Source organism: Mytilus trossulus, chromosome 8 (assembly GCF_036588685.1).
Source record: "Mytilus trossulus isolate FHL-02 chromosome 8, PNRI_Mtr1.1.1.hap1, whole genome shotgun sequence".
NCBI lineage: Eukaryota > Metazoa > Mollusca > Bivalvia > Mytilida > Mytilidae > Mytilus > Mytilus trossulus.
The window spans coordinates 69,445,233-69,463,663 of record NC_086380.1 but is presented as its reverse complement, the minus strand read 5'-3'; the positions used below and the strand labels follow the sequence as shown (position 1 = coordinate 69,463,663).

Genomic DNA, 18,431 nt, shown 5'->3' with positions numbered 1-18,431 from the left:
CAAATCCCGGTTTCAAACCAAAACTGGGGGAAACACATCAACTTTAATAAAGGAAACAAAGGAAACAAAAGAAACACCGAAGTGCAACAAAAAGAAACGCATAGAAAGGAATTGTGTGATAACAATTGTCATATAACAGATTTGTTTTCATTTCAATGTTATATTTAACTGTGCCATTAAAGTGCGAGGTTTGGCATGCCATAAAACCAGGTTCAACCCACCACTTTTATTCCCCTTTAAAAGTGTCCTGTACCAAGTCAGGAAGATGGCCAGTGTTATAATATTGCTAGTTTCTGTGTGTGTGCTGCATTTTAACGTTGAGTCGTTTGTGTTTTCTCTTATTTTTGAGATAAGACGTGGCACGGTACTTGTCTATCCCTAATTCATATATTTGGTTTTGATGTTATATTTGTTATTCTCGTGGTGTTTTGTCTGTTGCTTGGTCCGTTTCGGTGTTGTGTCGTTGTTCTCCTCTTATATTTAATGCGTTTCCCTCGGTTTTAGTTTGTTACCCCGATTTTGTTTTTTGTCCATGGATTTATGAGTTACAGCGGTATACTACTGTTGCCTTTATTGGTACATGACATTTTAAGAAGAAATGGTGGGTTTTTATTTTTAATGCATGCACAACCTCCCGCATTGTAAAAAAAAATCGCTTAAAAACTACGTGACAGAAATAAAGACACACACAAGAACATTAATAACAGAGAAACGAGCAAACAAATAATATATTCATAACAGAGAAACGAACAAACAAATAATATATTATCCATTCGTTTGAAGTGTTTGAGTTTTTGATTTTGACATTTGATTAGGGACTTTCCGTTTGAATTTTCCTCGGAGTTCATTTTTTGTGAGTTTACTTTTTATAATAGTCGACACAACATTCAAACCGCAGATCAACAACGAAAATTAGAATAAAATGTATAGTTTTTGAAATATATGCATTTCATTGCAGGGAAATGATCACATATTCGAGCACAACCATATATCTAAAATGTGCTTAAAAGCAAGTGATTGTGGAGCTATTCAATCTGGACGCCATTTCTCATGGGTATGGAATCCGTAGCTTGATTTAAAAAATGACGTTTTATTTTGGAAAAATCGACTGCTAAATACAAAACTAAAACTTTTTAATGTGGTAACGAATCGCAACTTTTCAGAACGTAATTGATGTTTAGGTCTGTATTCCACCATGAAAGAATTGTTCAAAATAAAAACGATAAATCATTTTTTTTTACAGCATCTTAAAAGTATAAATATGTTACCAGTATCATAGTCAAGTAATAAATTTATTAGGAAACGAAACAATAGTGACAATATGACAATGATACAACACGAAAGTAATAATGTTAAAAAGGTGACCATACGATAGAAACAACATGTCAAAATTCTAATGGAAAAGCAACGATATCAAAATGTCAAAAAAATACAAAAATTGGTAAAATATTTGTAACCTATAACCAAAGGATGAGAAGGTAAGGAAAGGAAGTCTTTTTTTCGATTTCTATTCGGATAAGATCTTTTCAGAATGTGCAGTTTTTTTTCTATATCTATATACGGAGCCAAGTTACGTGCATAATCCGTTTTGGGAGATACGTCCAATGTTTTCACTGTAAAAAACATGTTTTTATAATTTTTGGAATTTAGAGCAAGTTTACAGAGGTGAATTGTCCACTTTTATCATATAGCCTCTCTAGAATTAGTAACAATTCAAGATGTACAATAGCAAACCGTGACACCATACCAGGATTATATAGCTTGTTTTTTTCTATACCAATATAAAAATAGTATACACTGATTTTTTAGGAATTAATTTGATCATTTAATCAATAATGAAAACAGCTGTGTCAATGTTACAAAAATAAAGTAACATTTAAATGAAAAACTATATAACAATTTTAGAGAGGTAATGTTATACGATACAATCATATCCAAGAGACACGACGATTGGTTCCTGGCGCAGACGTCAGAGGGATTATGTTGGATGACCAGCTCTCAGGAGTACTGATAGAACACAACGTTTTTAATCATGTATGTCATTAACCACAATCGTGTTAGGGCTACTTTTCAAACGCATGAGGTTTGAAGGTTTGGTCAGCTTGTTTGCTTTGTATAAATGTTTGCTCAAGCATTGTAATTAAGATTGGCATCTGCAATGAACAGATTGGCGGGGATTTAAATTGTATATAAATGTTATTGCATGTTAATTATAATGCAGCGTACAATGCTTGAGCCAACATTTATACACACAAAGCAAGTAAGCCAACGTTAAATCTGTTTGGACCGTGTGACAATAGAAAATCTAGAAATTTATAAATAAGCGTATTTCCTGATTAATGGCAGACTTTTAATTTATAAATGAAATTATTAAGAAAGTAAGGTTTCAACTACATCAGGCAAAGTTGACTTTGGATGAATTTGGCTATTTATTTTATGTATTTTTTTTTGTCATATAGCTCTTCAACGGGTTCGGTACAACTTCGGATTTCAAATGTTTGGCTTTGAGCGTTCCTGATGAAGGTTAATCCAGAAAAGCGCTTTGGATGCATGAAATCATCAATCATGTTGTTTTCCATTTTTTAATGATCAATTCGTACAGCTCTGAGTCAAGATTTATTGTTTGATTTCGTTATTCATGTTTCCTTTGTAACGACGTTGCATCTCCTTTCACAAGGTTTTCGTAGTGACTATTTTGATTTAAGACTTTTCTAATATTTTTGGTTATTTTGAAATACATTTAGAAAAAAAATCAATGAATAACATCACGTTGAAAAATCAAACATTTGAAATTAAATCAACTTCATAGAGGCAATACATAATAAGTTTTTCGTACTGAATATTTTGATTAATGTCTCTTCAAGCATGTTTTGTAATTTTCAAATGAATTTAGAATAATTTAGAATGACTAACTACAAGTATTTGAAATTAAAACAGCTTCATTGAAGCAATACACAATAATTTGATGGAAAAGTGAACGAAAAACAAACAAAATTCAAGACAATTCTTCACAGACAACACATTTTACCTCTTCAAAACCTCCATTTAAAAATATGTAACTCTGGAACGGTAAGTAGTTTTAATCTACCTTCTGTCTTTAATGGCAATAAATCTTACTTGACACTAAAAGGCTAACCTACATGACCTATTGATAAACATAGGGTTTAAAACCCCCACATTCGTCAACATTTGACTCCAAAAACACACAATTCACTAACAATGTAAAACAAGACCGTCCAATATACTAACAAAAGACGCAAAAACTATCTTATTAATTTCATCAACAAAGGATGCAAATAGTACCAAGAATTTGTATAGTAAGATAAGAAGGATTTGTATAGAAAGTAGGTTCTTACTACACAAATCCTTGATAGTACATATCAATGAATAATTCCTAGTCAAAAGGTGCACTAAGAGTGTGAAGTTATTGATATATCTATCTAGGAGTTAATTTGATTTCTAAGATCAGTTTTTACTCCAGGATGGTAACCTTAGCCGTATTTGGCACAACTTTTTGGAATTTTGAATCCTCAATGCTCTTCAACTTTGTACTTGTTTGGCTTTATGAATATTTTGATATGAGCGTCACTGACGAGTCTTATGTAGACGAAACGCGCGTCTGGCGTATACATTATAATCCTGGTACTTTTGATAACTATTTATCAGTCTTTCAATAAAGACAACAGTAGTATACCGCTGTTTAAAACTCATAAATCGATAGAAAAAAAAACCAAATCCGGGTTACAAACTTAAACTGAGGGAAACGCATCAAATATAAGAGGAAAACAACAGCATAACAGAAGCACACCATTACAACGTAACACAGACAGCAACGAACTATTATATAACAATGTGTCAAAAATAGGGAAGTGATACAAAGGATACAATTAAAAATCATAGGTCGATAAAAATAGACAACATCATGCAAAAGCAAAAACACGATGAAAAACATAAATACCCACAAAATTATTCACAGCCAATAAACTCATGAAATCTCCCCTAAATAAAAATATAATACGCCAAAGCTCATTTCTACAACAAAAGATAAACCAGTGACGCTGGTATAAAAAAGTTCAAATAAATTACGAAATTAAAGTGCAAGAAAAAGTTTTAGTAACACTATCCAAACTTGATATCGAGGGTGGACTCAGTTGGGTGGTAGAATTGACAGTAATTGGTTGCACCTATCACATTTCATGTACTAATTGTAATATATAGAAAGTTAAAAAGATGTCACAGGCGGAAAAAATAGAGGTGGTTTATTGCAAAAAAAAAACCCGAATATTTTCAATTATTAGTGTTTAGTCTAAAATACAGATTTGGATATATAATGAAATAAATCATCAATGTGTCAAATCGCATTTTTTTGGTCTATTTCAGAACGACGTTCATGTAAACATCGGAGGCGGTAGGGACAACATTGTACATCAAAATATATTCTACAACACAACACAGTATTCCATGCAGTTAGATGACAGAGGAGCGGATGGAAAATGGCATACATCAGATATGTTAAGATATTTAAATGTAAACAATTTTGGAGTAAAATTCGAATTGTTTCATGTCATCTGGATGTTTCTAATTAAGAGTGTATTTAGTTTCTCAGTAGATACCTCCTATGTTATTCATTAAGAGCTTTGACAATTTAAAGGTTTTGGTTTTGTTACCGGCGAATGTAAATTTATTGATTTTAAGCGTTTCGGACGCACGAAATTTATAAAGTGTAATATTCATCTCAGTTTGTACACCCAACTAAGGAAATTCTTTGGTAAAACGACAAATGACAGACGAGGCTTTAGAGTAGCTAGCAAACGCAACCAAACAATAACCAACATATAACTCTCGATATCAAATATTAATCATAAAGATTCGAACCATAAAAAGTGCAATTGATTCTGCAGTGTATTTGATGTAGAATCAATTTATGAAGAGAGTATTTTAACAATTTTACAAAAAAAATATGTACATTGAATCCATAGTACAATGTTAAAAGAGGCTGAAGTTACAAAAAGGAAATGCAAAATTCATAACTATAATGAAGTCCGATATCGCAATAACCAAATAGAATAAAAACGACAATAGGCCAAACAAGTATAAAACCCTACATAGAAACAGAAAGACTGAGAAACACGCACCCCACAAAAAGCAGAGACGAACTCGGGGTGCCCATGTCTGTACCAAGTCAGGAATATGACAGTTGTCCATTCGTTTGATGTGTTTTGTCATTTGATTTTGCCGTTTTATTAGGAACTTTTACCATCGACTTTTTGGCGGAGTTCAGTATTTTTGTGATTTTACTTTTTTTTTGGCATGGTTAGGATGTAGATGTTAAAGCGGCATCATCATATAAAAACGTTGTATGTAGTTTTATGTCCAATAAGTGTTGTTAAAAATGCATTCAACAGTCGAACCAATATATTAAATTGAAATACTCAAATCCAATCTATAAAATTTGTCTTCAGCAGATTTGAATATTATAAATCATGATTAATTCTGCAATTGTATTTCGTAAGCCTAGAATTGTTTTTTCTTGTTCTAGAAAATACCCTACACTAATAGTCTATGGAGCAAAAGGTATCCAAAGCTAGCAACTATCATGTCCGGACATAACCCTGGAGATCCCGTTGGTAAGACCAATTCTATTTACTAACTTGAAACGTTCTAAGTTATGATTTAATGCTACATTTTTATAAAAAAAAAACATATTCAACTCTCAAATGATGAGAAAGAATATTTCTGCAGCATGAATATCATTGTTTTAATTACGTTTAACAATCGGTGCTATGTCACATAAGGTTATTAAAGTTATATAATATCATTGCCAAAGCTTATCGATATACACAGAAGGAGGTGAGACATATTTCCAAGTGAGACAACTAAATCACCACAGTCTAATTAAGAAATTAAATCCTAATAAAGGTCACCGTCCGTCCTTCAACAAAGAGAATATAATTTTACCGTATAGTCTACTACGGTATAACTGAGTAAAAATCTATAAAAAAATCTTTATTCTTTTCAACCCTTGGAGAATACAGTGACTCACAAATAAAATATACTCATTCAAACCGAATGCTCTTCATATATAAGATATTTGACATAAATTAAAACGACCTACTGAAATGCACAACGTCATATTGTGTTTTATCATATCTTATTACTTTATTAGTTGATTGTTTTAGATTGGAGGTACAGTTTTTTACTTGTTATTGGTGAAAGGGTAGGGCATTTTACCATGAAATAATTTTTCAAATACTATTTTAATCTGTTATTACATTATCATAGATCTGTATGTATACTTTCAATATAATAAATATCAATAATATTACCTTTATCTGAACAAATGCTAAAAATAAAAAATATCAATAAATGCATAAAGGTAGGTGAAGACGGCAGATTTAACAGTGTTTTTTCGTTGGTGTCTCATAGCCGTGAAAGCAATAGTTATCCTTGGTCTTATATGAAAAATTACAATTTATGTTATATATCTATATAAAATTGAGAATGAAAATGAAGAATATGTCAAGGAAACAAAAACCCAACCTATGAAAAGAAAACAGACGAAGGCAAACATTTGGTCTTTACCACAGCGTATAAATACAACTCCAAGCGGCGGGCATCAGCTTTACATGCCATATGTATGTGTATGTGTATATGCCATTTTGTGTTTTGTTGTTGAAATATTCATTATGTTGGATTGTGTTGTTCCCACATTGTTGTCCACATAACAGCATTGTATGCGACTGCGAATATATATAATATTATGACTGTTTGTGTTGCTCACACAATTTTGTCAATATCAGAATGAAACTATAAACAACTGTCATACTCGTTCGAGTTTAAGATAGCTATTAAAACAGGTTAAACCAACCAGTTTTGTAAAAACAATGCCTGTTTTAACTTGAATTAGAAAGATTTTTTGTCCCATTGGCATATATAGTCGAGCGTTTATTTTGTCAGGTGTATTGCACTGTTTCTTTGACATATTCCCCATTTCCATTCTCAATATTATCTCAATTTATCTATTTAACTTGGAAATCGGTATTTTTGTTACAATTATCATTGTTTTTAAATTCTTTTTAAATGTCACGTACAGTATACATTTTTTGTTTAATTTTTTGATAGGAAACCAAGTAACAGAAAACATATTTTATGCAGTTGGTTACCCACAGTTTCAAACATATGGGAAGAAATTCCAAAGTGATTGGTTCAATGTTTCGAACAATATTTATGTAAGTGGTATTTGCTATAGAAATACCAAATGTGCTTATCTCTATAAATAATGAAAACACTTTGTATAGATAATTGAAAATAATGGATATATAAATTTATTTATGGTTGAAGTTTAACAATATGTCTTAGCATTTAATATAACTTTTCGGCTTAATAAAACACATTTATTTTTATAAAACCTAAATGTAAAACATGAATTTACCAAGCAATCAACATAACATACTGGAGCGGTACTAGAATCAAAGCAGTTGGAATCACTAAGATGATGCGCGCATTTATCAGTTCGATACTTCAATGCGAGTTTAATTATTGCGCTTTCGAAAACAAAAGTGCATACAGATTGCGAGTTCGTATCGTTGCGATACTCACCCATTCGCAATGTTTGCATATACCAAACATCGCAATAATTTCTGAATGTCGATTACCGAATCAATAACGAAACATATATCATTTAAACATTAAATATCATTTCTAATCTCGATTTGTCATCGTTGCATTGGAAAACCCCGGTCGTTTCGAATGAGTTGAATCTTTATGAACGGTGAATCTACATAAAAACGATCGCACATGGTAATGTCGATTTGTTTAGACAGGCTTTTAAATGGAGGAACTTTAAAACATGGAAACTGTATATCATGCAAAAGTCTGAGAGTTTGAAATCTCATTAATTATCGGTTAAAACATGTACTTCATGCCAAAATAATAAAACCACGCCTGTTCTTTCTCAAAGATATTTCAACTTCCTCGAGTGATATTAGTAATCCGTGATTCACCGAGCTTGGTTCAATGGCAAAGCCAGATTAGATGCCATTGACCGTTGTTATCTTTTCTTAATTCCATTTACATTAAACAAATAAAACAAAATATGCTTCAAATGGAGTGAGATCCAGAACCAGACAAAGAGAGCACAGTAAACATGTCTTTGACAATATGCTACACTTCCATCAAGTATCTTAATAAAAAACAAAAAACACATAGACTAGTTCTGTGAAAATATTTCTAATTAACTCACGGTCCCTTTTTAATTTGTATAACTATATTTTTTATGTAGATTTCTGATGTGGGAAGTTTTTCTGCTCCTCGATATGGTAATTTCAAACCAGGATGTCTTTTAAAAGATTTTGTCAATCAGACAAATTTCAAAGACCCTATTCTTCCTAATCAAGTCGGACCAAGGAACAATGTCGGTCCTATTCATATCCGTAAGTTTTTTTTAAATATGAATACACCATTTCAGAATCCAATGTGTTCATAGAAAAAAAAAAAAAAGTAAAAGCACAATTATTTGATTGGTTACAAATGTATAAAATAACAGAAATTTAACCAATAGTGTGACGTTTTATACAATACCGATAGTACTGAATGTACTCCTCATATCAGTGAGTTCAAAAATTATGAATAGACCATTTCAGATCCTAATAATTATGAGTAAAATTTTGAAAAAAGTAACAGCACGGCTATTTGATTGGCTAAAAATGTCCAGCACAACAGAAATTCAACCAATAGTGTGAAGTTTTATTTTGTATTGCACACAATAAACAATAAAGTTACCTATATTACCAGAGATCATGAAACGCCAAATTGGTGTGCAGCTTAATATATGAGAAGAAATGACATAAATTGGTCCTGCAAAATAACAATATATCGCATCCCCAAAAAAAAGTCTACATATAAGCTTCTAAAAAGTATCTTACGTGTATGAAATTGGCAATACCCGTCGATGAAATATCATAAAAGGTTTCATTTAACAAGTTTATTCTGATATCAATTAAATATTATGCATTTATAAATTATATTACGTAGAGACTTTCCAACCAGACACTGGATATCTGAGCGGTAGTCCCCACTCAACTTCAAACTGCGTAGTAAAACCTCCAGCAAAACACCCAACTCCAGTATATCTGCCTGATGGATCAATGCCAAATACTCTGTATAAAGTTCCTGAAAATAAAGGTTGGTCTACAATTTACTTTTTTTTGCAGATTCATGTTGGTATCTAGATGGTTTTTGGTTATTGTTGACGGTTTGATGTCCTAATGCAATTTAAGCAACATATTCCGTTTATTCATATATGTTTTGTAAATGAAATTCATGAACATAGTGATAAGAATTGTTGACACACAACAAGATATTTTTACTGAAACCACGTATTAGGATAAAACAAAATCATACATATATATTATGGCTAATACATAAAGCTTGAAAGTTAAAAATGACCATCACAATGAATTTCGTAAGGAGGACATACAATCAATCCTTTTACTTAAGTTATATCCATAATCGAAAAAAAATAAATCTGATTGGTAATAGTCGAGGCCAAAATATTTGAAAAACGTAGACTTGTTTTTAAAAATATTGAGCTTATAGATGAGAAAAAATATATAGCCAAATGCAGGGAAGGAATCGGAGCTTTGTATGAGGTAGTTATATTCCTAAATTTGAAATAAGTACAAAAATGTGTAACATTAATTTTAAAAACACAATATTCGTATGCCCATGCCAGTACCGAAGAACAGGCTATTGGGCCGCTGGTGATACCATCAGGGACTAACAGTCCGCTAGCAGAGGTATCGAACCAGATTTAGAAATAATATTGACAGTACCAATTTTGCTGTATTAGGTGTGCAGTTTAACAATAAATGTCTGTTCAGTTATGCACGAGTTAAAAAACGTTTGAAAATAAACTGTTGCAAAGTTTTCAAATCTACTTATAAATCATGTCAATGAAATTCACATTTTTATGAATATCACACCAATAAATTCCCCTGCTGTCTCATTGGCAATTATATCACATCACATCTTCTTATTTGTATATCTGAACCTTACTATAAGATAAAAAAAATATATATATACATTTGTGAACAATACAAAGAAAGTAACTTCAAAGACTCGATCAATTTCTTTTTTTTTCTCTTTTTTTTTTTTAATTTACGATATTTATTGAGTCAAATAGTTGAATACACTGATACATGTTATAGACATTAATGGTTTGATCAGCAGTTTACTGTTGTGAAAATATTCGTTATCATAAAAATATTGTGCAAGTCATAATGTTATGGTACTCATGACCAATGTCGCATGAGTCACATAAACTGCAGCCTCTGTTTTTCTTGAGTCGTATTATTACTTTTCTTATAAACAAAAAAAAAAGAATACTAAGTAGATACATTGTACATATAAAATAATGGCATTTTATCTTTTGAAAATGACTTCATGCAAAACTTTTAGGAATGTTTGGTCCTCAAAGATCTTCAATTTCGTACTTTATTGTCTTTTTTTATATTTTTTAATTCGAGTGTCACTGATGAGTCTTTTGTAGACGAAACGTGCGTGTGGCATAAATATTGTTTTTAAATCCTGGTATCTATGCTGAATTTATTCATCAGCTTGCACTTATAGTCTCGCTTGAAATTTTTCCAAATGAAACCTGTTTAACAAAACATGTCATTATCCTATATGAATATATTTCTTGACTTGTACAAGCGTATTATTAAGAGATATAGGTGAACATCAGTACATCTATTTATATTGCAGGTTGTTGGTTTTCATTTGACAAATGTCCCAATCACCAAGAGCTTGAAAAACACAGACGACCAACATCCAATCAGTTTTATCGAGACACACAAGCTGAACAAAGTGATCAATCTGGGACAAATGAGACCGCGTGTCTCAACAAAGTTCCGGAAATGGTGAACAAATGTGGAAGTGGCTCATCTTTTGCAGTTATATATGGTCCCACGGGTAAAGATTTTTTCTTTTTATTCTGGATTTTTTTTAAACGGAAAGTTTATTAAGGACCTGTCTTTTGCGTTAATGCAATCAATAGCTCAGGAAACTTTACACAATCACACATATAAAAGTAACTGAACAAAATTATCATATGAGTCGAAGTAAGTATGAGTTGCGAAATATAAGACAAAGTAAAAATAATAGGTTTATCAGGGAAAAAATACCACAGAAATGCGTGTCTGACGTATTAAATTATAAGCCTCGTACCTTTGGTAACTAATAATGCATAGTCAGGCTATGATTGCGAGTAATTCCATCGATAAATCCTTTTGTAACGTGTAAATGCGTTAAAAAGTATTGACTTTATGAGTTCATATATGTTAACATTTATTCTATCAAAGGTGCCATGACACTAGGAGGGGAAGGATGCTATTTTGCGAGATATTATTGTCCTAGAACAGGATGGAATGCAACAGGATTTTTCGAGGACAAGTATGCTGATCAAAAATTAAATGGTGCTCATAACGAATCAGTATGTTTATCACGAGTAAATGCACAATGGAAATGGTGCGGAAGTAGTAAATTATACCCTTTAGTCAGCATATTTAAGCCAACAGGTATTGATTTTTTTATCAACAAATCTTGCCGAACATAGTAAGTAAGGTTAATTTTTATATTATTTATACTTTTAGTGTTGATAAAATTTCTTACAACCAATAAATGTTTTCTTCTAGAATAGTTAGCGGAGTAAACTAATACTAGTTTGGGACACCGTATGATAAGCCCTGTGTTGTAACCAATAAGTTCAGTTGGGCCTCACAATTGTTGTTATTCTCGCTTTGTCTATATTCCTTTTACTTTAAAATGTTTGATAAGGAGTATGTTTTGGAAGACCTAAACGTCAAAACAAATTATTTTTGTGATTAACTTTTTGTATTTATTAAAAAAGTAAAATTTGTTCGGCTGAGAATTTCAAGCATTAAAAACATTTTGAAACTAGTGCAGTTGAGAGAAATAAAACTCTTAGTGATGTGATCATGCCATTGGTTGTACTGACTTGAGTCGACCCCTGAAGTTGCAAAAAAGAAAAAAAATCTTCATTCGTTTCATAGATATTCAAATTTTATTGATAAATAAAAAAGTTGATATTATCTAGAAATGATAGTTGTGGTGCGAGTACGTGGTCACAAATATGTTGAATTGACATACAAGTAATTGAACGAATATTTACTATTCTAATAAGTAAGTTCTTTAGCACGCTTTTTATCTTCATTAGACACAAAACATGTAGCTGTTGGTAATCTGGTTACCCATTGTACAAATACTTTGTCGAATGAATTTTTTAACCGTTTGAGAACAGAAAAAAAACCAGTAACAGTTGATGCTCGTAATTGAGCACGGACTACTTCAACACATTAGTTAGTTTGTCCTCTTTAGGTCATTTCAGAGCTGCGGGAGCTGGATGTTGGATCAAAAATGAAAAGTGCCCAGCAGATACTACTTTAAAGCACATGTTCTATGATGGTTTTGGTGCGGCCAACCTTCAAACAGGTCTAGTTTTATACAATGATTTACAAATTATTTATACGAATAAAACTGCAGTACTGATGATGTAGATAAACGATGTGAATAGTCTAGATTCATATTTGTATGATCACTGTAAACTAGAGGCTCTAAAGAGCCTGTGTCGCTCACCTGGGTCTATGTGAATATTAAACAAAGGATACAGATGGATTTATGACAAAATTGTGTTTTGGTGATGGGGATGTGTTTGTAGATTTTACTTTACTAAACTTTCTTGGTGCTTACAATTATCTCTATCTATAATGAACTTGGGCCAATAGATTCAGTGGAAAATGTTAGTGAAAATTTACAAATTTTATGAAAATTGTTAAAAATTGACAAAAAGGGCAATCCCTAGGGGGTCAATTGATCATTTTGGTCATGTTGACTTATTTGTAGATCTTACTTTCCTAAACATTTTTGCTGTTTTCAGTTTATCTCTATCTATAATAATATTCAAGATAATAACCCAATACAGCAAAATTTCCTTAAAATTACTAATTCAGGGGCAGCAACCTAACAACAGGTTGTCCCATTCATCTGAAAATTTCAGGGCAGATATATCTTGACCTGATAAACACTTCAACCCCTTTGTCAGATTTGCTCTAAATGCTAAATGGTTTTTGAGTTATAAGCCAAAAACTGCATTTTATCCCTATGTTCTATGTTTAGCCATGGCGGCCATCTTGGTTGGTATGCCGGGTCACCGGAAACAATTTATAAACTAGATGCCCCAATAATGATTGTGGCTAAGTTTGGTTAAATTTGGCCCAGTAGTTTCAGAGGAGAAGATTTTTGTAAAAGTTTACGGACGACGGACGCCGGACGACGACGGACGCCAAGTGATGAGAAAAGATCACTTGGCCCTTTGGGCTAGGTGAGCTAAAAAGCAGATTTCTATCATTTGCAATTCTTGCCTTAAAATCTCACCAATAGTACCAAGTTTATAATTTCGTATGCAGATGCACGTTTTGTCTACATAACAACTTATCAGTAACGTTAAAATCAACAGTTTGATCAAACATTCAACGAAAAATATTAAATTCATTACCCTTGCTTTGTCTCCGTCGCATCGAGTTACGAAATTTGAACTTCAGTAAATAAATTCATCTATGACTATTGGCTGATGTTCACTATAACCATCTTTACGTTATAAATTGTAAATTACAAAAAAACTGAACTTCAAGGAAAATTCAAAAAGGAAAGTCTCTAACAAATGGCAAAATCTAAAGCTCAAACACATCAAACGAAGGAATCACAAGTCACATTCCTGACTTGGTACAGACATTTCTTTTGTAGAAAATGGTGGGTTTAACCTGGTTTTAAAGCTAGCTAAACCTCTCACTTGTTAGCAGTCGCATAACATATTTCTATTTCTACGTTAAGTTGACGACGTTTGTATAATTTGATGTATATTTCAGATGATAACATGGATAGTTGTTTGTCCCGAGCAGAATATTTCTGGCATCATTGCGGGAATCATCCAGAATACAGAGTTACGGCATACTACCGACCTCGAAGTGTTTCAGCAACGTACCCCTTTTAAAATAAATTTGTGCTATTTCAAGTGTTAGTTTTCTTCTCCGGGTATTTTTGAGTTATAAAAGTCTATATATGTATTCATCAATTACAAGCATCAGCAAATCATTGATATTTCTGTTAAAAACACGTACAAAATATAGTTTCTTATTAAACCAAATATGATTTTCTTTTGTACAATATATGCTATGGGGATAACAATTATAACATAACCCGAAAAAGTGCTCACACATTACAAGAGATTACTGTTATGCTGCTTACAAAATATGACATCATTGGTCTCAGATGTACCGGAGAAATGTGTTACTAAGCAAATTCTATTTACTAGTAATCCAACATATTCAATTGAAAAATTGAAAGTTCTAGCAAACCATAAATAGGTCAGAAAAGTACTCATACATTACAATTATTCACACTCAAGCTGCTGGCCAATTAGGAATCCATTCTTGTAAGTGATAGCTGATCAACGTGTCACAGTAATACTAGTATCTAATGGACTAACAAACGGGTAGACTGACATGCAGATTACAATATTAGTTCCACACAATTGATAATTTATATAACTGTTACATTCCTGACTTGGTACAGGCACTTTAATACACCAGGTTTCAGAGTACGCCTGGATGAAATACTTATCCAGGACAAGAAAAAGGACGTCTGGGACAATTTCGTTTATTAGTTTGATTTTCAATTGTACAACATTGTTTAAGATTGTATATGATGAAAGCTTCTTCCATATAACATCATTAAAACTAATATATAAACTAGAAAGATGACACTGCTAACCGATTCCCCCATACATTGAGAGCCATTTTAATTCATTAAATGGCAAGTTTGCTTGAGATGACAAATAAACATGTAATAGTAATATCTTAAAACATGTCTTACGATTCATAGACGAATATCGTCCTGAAACCAAATTTAAAAAAACATATTTTAGTAACAGTGACCTTGACCTTTATGTCCTACAATTTATAGTGTTCTTCCCCTTTCCTTTATTTCCCAACTATAATCTAAATTTCATCCCACTCTAGTTGGGGAAAACTCAAGTTACCAACTAATAACCATTTTATCATTTTTCTCATTGTAATAACAGCGGTATTGACCTATAGGCCTTTTCTGCACATGAACACGTTTTATGTCGCTTCTTTATGTCTTTCATCTCCTGGTCTTAATATAATAGGATTGTAAGTTTTTTATGCGGATGGTCCGTTGTTCTCTCCTGGCATTCCAGCTGCATTAACCTATAAAAACTATGTTGGCAACGATCAATCAATCAGTAAAATTGAGAATGGAAATGGGAAATGTGTCAAAGAGACAACAACCCGACCAAATAAAAAACAACAGCAGAAGGTCACCAACAGGTCTTCAATGTAGCGAGAAATTCCTGCACCCGGAGGCGTCCTTCAGCTGGCCCCTAAACAAATATATACTAGTTCAGTGATAATGAACGCCATACTAATTTCCAAATTGTACACAAGAAACTAATATAAAAATAATACAAGACTAACAAAGGCCAGAGAATCCTGACTTGGGACAGGCGCAAAAATGCAGCGGGGTTAAACATGTTTGTGAGATCTCAACCCTCCCCCTATACCTCTAACCAATGTAGAAAAATAAACGCATAACAATACGCACATTAAAATTCAGTTCAAGAGAAGTCTGAGTCTGATGTCAGAAGATGTAACCAATGAAAATAAACAAAATGACAATAATACATAAATAACAACAGACTACTAGCAGTTAACTGACATGCCAGCTCCAGACTTCAATTAAACTGACTGAAAGATTATGATTTCATCATATGAACATCAGGCACAATCCTTCCCGTTAGGGGTTTAGTATCATACCATCACAACATATATGAGAAGAACATAACCCGTGTCATGCCAACAACTGTTTTTAGAATAAATGTCTTTAGTTCCGACGCAAAGACCTTATCAGTGACTCAATATTAACGCCAAAATATGCAATCTTTAATGACTTGACAACAGTATCGTAATTATATCCCTTCTTAATCAGTCTATTTAAAGGTTTTGTAAGTTTCTGAGATGAATACTGACACCTTTGTGCTTTATAAAGAATATTTCCATAAAAAATTGGATGTGAAATACCTGAACGTATAAAAAGTCTGCATGTTGAGCTATATTTACGAATGATGTCTTTATACCGATGATAAAATTTAGTTAAAGTTTTGACTAGTTTGTGATATCGAAAACCCTGGTGTAAGAATTTTTCAGTAATACATAGATTTCTCTCGTTAAAATCTAAAACATTGTTACAAACATGAGCGAATCGTACAAGTTGAGATATATAAACACCGTAAGATGGTGACAAGGGAACGTCACCATCTAAAAACGGATAATTAACGATAGGAAATGAAAAATCATCCCTTTTATCATAAATTTTAGTATTCAGCTTTCCGTTAGTGATATAGATATCAAGATCGAGGAAAGGGCAGTGGTCATTATTAGTATTAGCTTTATTTAAAGTAAGTTCAGCAGGATAAATTTCATTAATATACATACTGAAGTCGTCATTATTGAGAGCCAAAATATCATCCAAATATCTAAAAGTATTATTAAATTTGTTTATCAGATGTTGTTTTGATGGGTCTTTGCTTATTTTTGTCATAAATTGTAACTCATAACAATACAAAAAGAGGTCCGCAATAGTGGTGCACAGTTAGTCCCCATTGACGATATACGGAATCCCCAAAGCGAACAAAAATGTTATCTAGTAAAAATTCCAGGGCATATAAAGGATCAAAGCATGTCCAATTAACATAGTATTTTGTTTATTGCTACTAAAAAATGACCTAAAAGAGTTTGAACATATATATTCACATTCTGATTTTTTGAATGCCCATTTAATTAGGTGTGTGAATTTTTTCTTAATGAGAATGTGAGGCAATGTGGTATACAGGGTAGAAAAATCAAAACTTTGAACAGATTCAAAATCACCAATATGAGCATGCAATTTATCAAGTACTTCCAACGAGTTCTTGACACTCCAAAAGTAATTTATTCCACTATTTTCGAAGGCCTTATTTGAACAATTTATTATAAGGTTTTTAATTGTACCAAGTGTGCTGGTAAGAAGAATAGACAATTTAGTAGTTGAACAATGGCTTGAAGACGAAATAAATCTATATTTGTAAGGGGTTTTGTGTAGCTTCGGAAGCCAATACATAGTTGGGACTTTCATTGTATTTGGCTCTGCTTGTAAAGCGGTGGCTAAAAGTTTATGTTTGTTACATATTTCGTTTTCTGAAAATGGAGTCAGTTGGAATGTTGGTGAATTGGTGATTTCCTTTTTCAGAACCTCAATGTTAAATTTACGTCAAACAATAATAATATTATTAGCAGCTTTATCGGCCGGGACAAAAACAAATTCCTTGGCTAGTTCTTTTAGTTTATGTTTGATACGAGAAATAGGTTTATTGCGGTTATTGTTAACAGTAAAATGTTCTTTAAAATGTTGAATACGTATATCAACTATCTTCATTACTGAATTAAAAAAAGAGTCCAAAGATTTTTTGTCAACTTTTTCCTGTTTTATCCATTTCATACAGTAAGTATGGAGTGAGTCGTGGATGATATTACGACTCATTCCAATTAATAATTGACGGGGGACGATATTTAGGTCCTTTACTGAGGAATGATTTTAACTCTCGGTCTTGAACTATGTTAAGATCTCCTGTTATAACATGGGAAATGGGTCCATAAATATATGCAGAATTACTGCAATTACATGAAGTAGGTGTATTTTCACTGATATTAACATCTTTACACAATTGACTATAATAAAACACAAATTTCCGGGTAGATTTCTTGTAAATATAACAAATAAGAGGTAGCTCAGTATTGTCAAAATAACCAGGAATTTGTTTTTTAAATATACCGGCAATATTTACAAAATCAAAGCCTTTATTGACATACTTAATTTTAAGAAAATGTTTTTTATGATCTTCAGGGCGATCAATTTTGGGAAATAATTTAGAATAACAATATGCCATAATAATTTGAACAATTTCATACTTAGGACTGCTATATGAAATTGTGTTGCAATCCTCCAAAATTTTATTTAACTTATTAACCGGTAACGAACAGAGTTTTGTTAAGGGCATACGATACAGTTTTGATCCTGTATTTACAAGTTCATGACAATTTGCATATAGGCTATTTTTTACCTGATTAAATTAAATATGTAATAAAAAATATACCTTCATGTGCTACTTTTTTAGTAAAACGAGGTCGAAATTTTGTATATTTGCTCAAAATTCAGATTTGTGGCCGTAATTTCTTTTTCGAAAGAAAGACATAACTGTTTTGTTATAAAAGATAAACACAAACTGTTTTTTGTTAAAT

The 18,431-nt window shown here is 32.0% G+C and overlaps 1 protein-coding gene across 1 annotated transcript in view; it reads left to right on the top strand.

The window, feature by feature from the left end:
- The window catches only part of LOC134727925 (uncharacterized), a 33,373-nt gene extending 19,305 nt beyond the window's left edge, over positions 1-14,068 (top strand). Inside the window, exons 12-22 of the mRNA XM_063592321.1 lie at positions 959-1,054; positions 1,906-2,034; positions 4,381-4,527; positions 5,540-5,627; positions 7,123-7,229; positions 8,282-8,432; positions 9,034-9,183; positions 10,765-10,971; positions 11,361-11,576; positions 12,397-12,510; positions 13,944-14,068. Coding sequence (XP_063448391.1) covers positions 959-1,054; positions 1,906-2,034; positions 4,381-4,527; positions 5,540-5,627; positions 7,123-7,229; positions 8,282-8,432; positions 9,034-9,183; positions 10,765-10,971; positions 11,361-11,576; positions 12,397-12,510; positions 13,944-14,068 — 1,530 coding nt within the window. The remainder of the gene's footprint in view (positions 1-958; positions 1,055-1,905; positions 2,035-4,380; positions 4,528-5,539; positions 5,628-7,122; positions 7,230-8,281; positions 8,433-9,033; positions 9,184-10,764; positions 10,972-11,360; positions 11,577-12,396; positions 12,511-13,943) is intronic.
- The last annotated feature ends 4,363 nt before the right edge of the window (positions 14,069-18,431 follow it).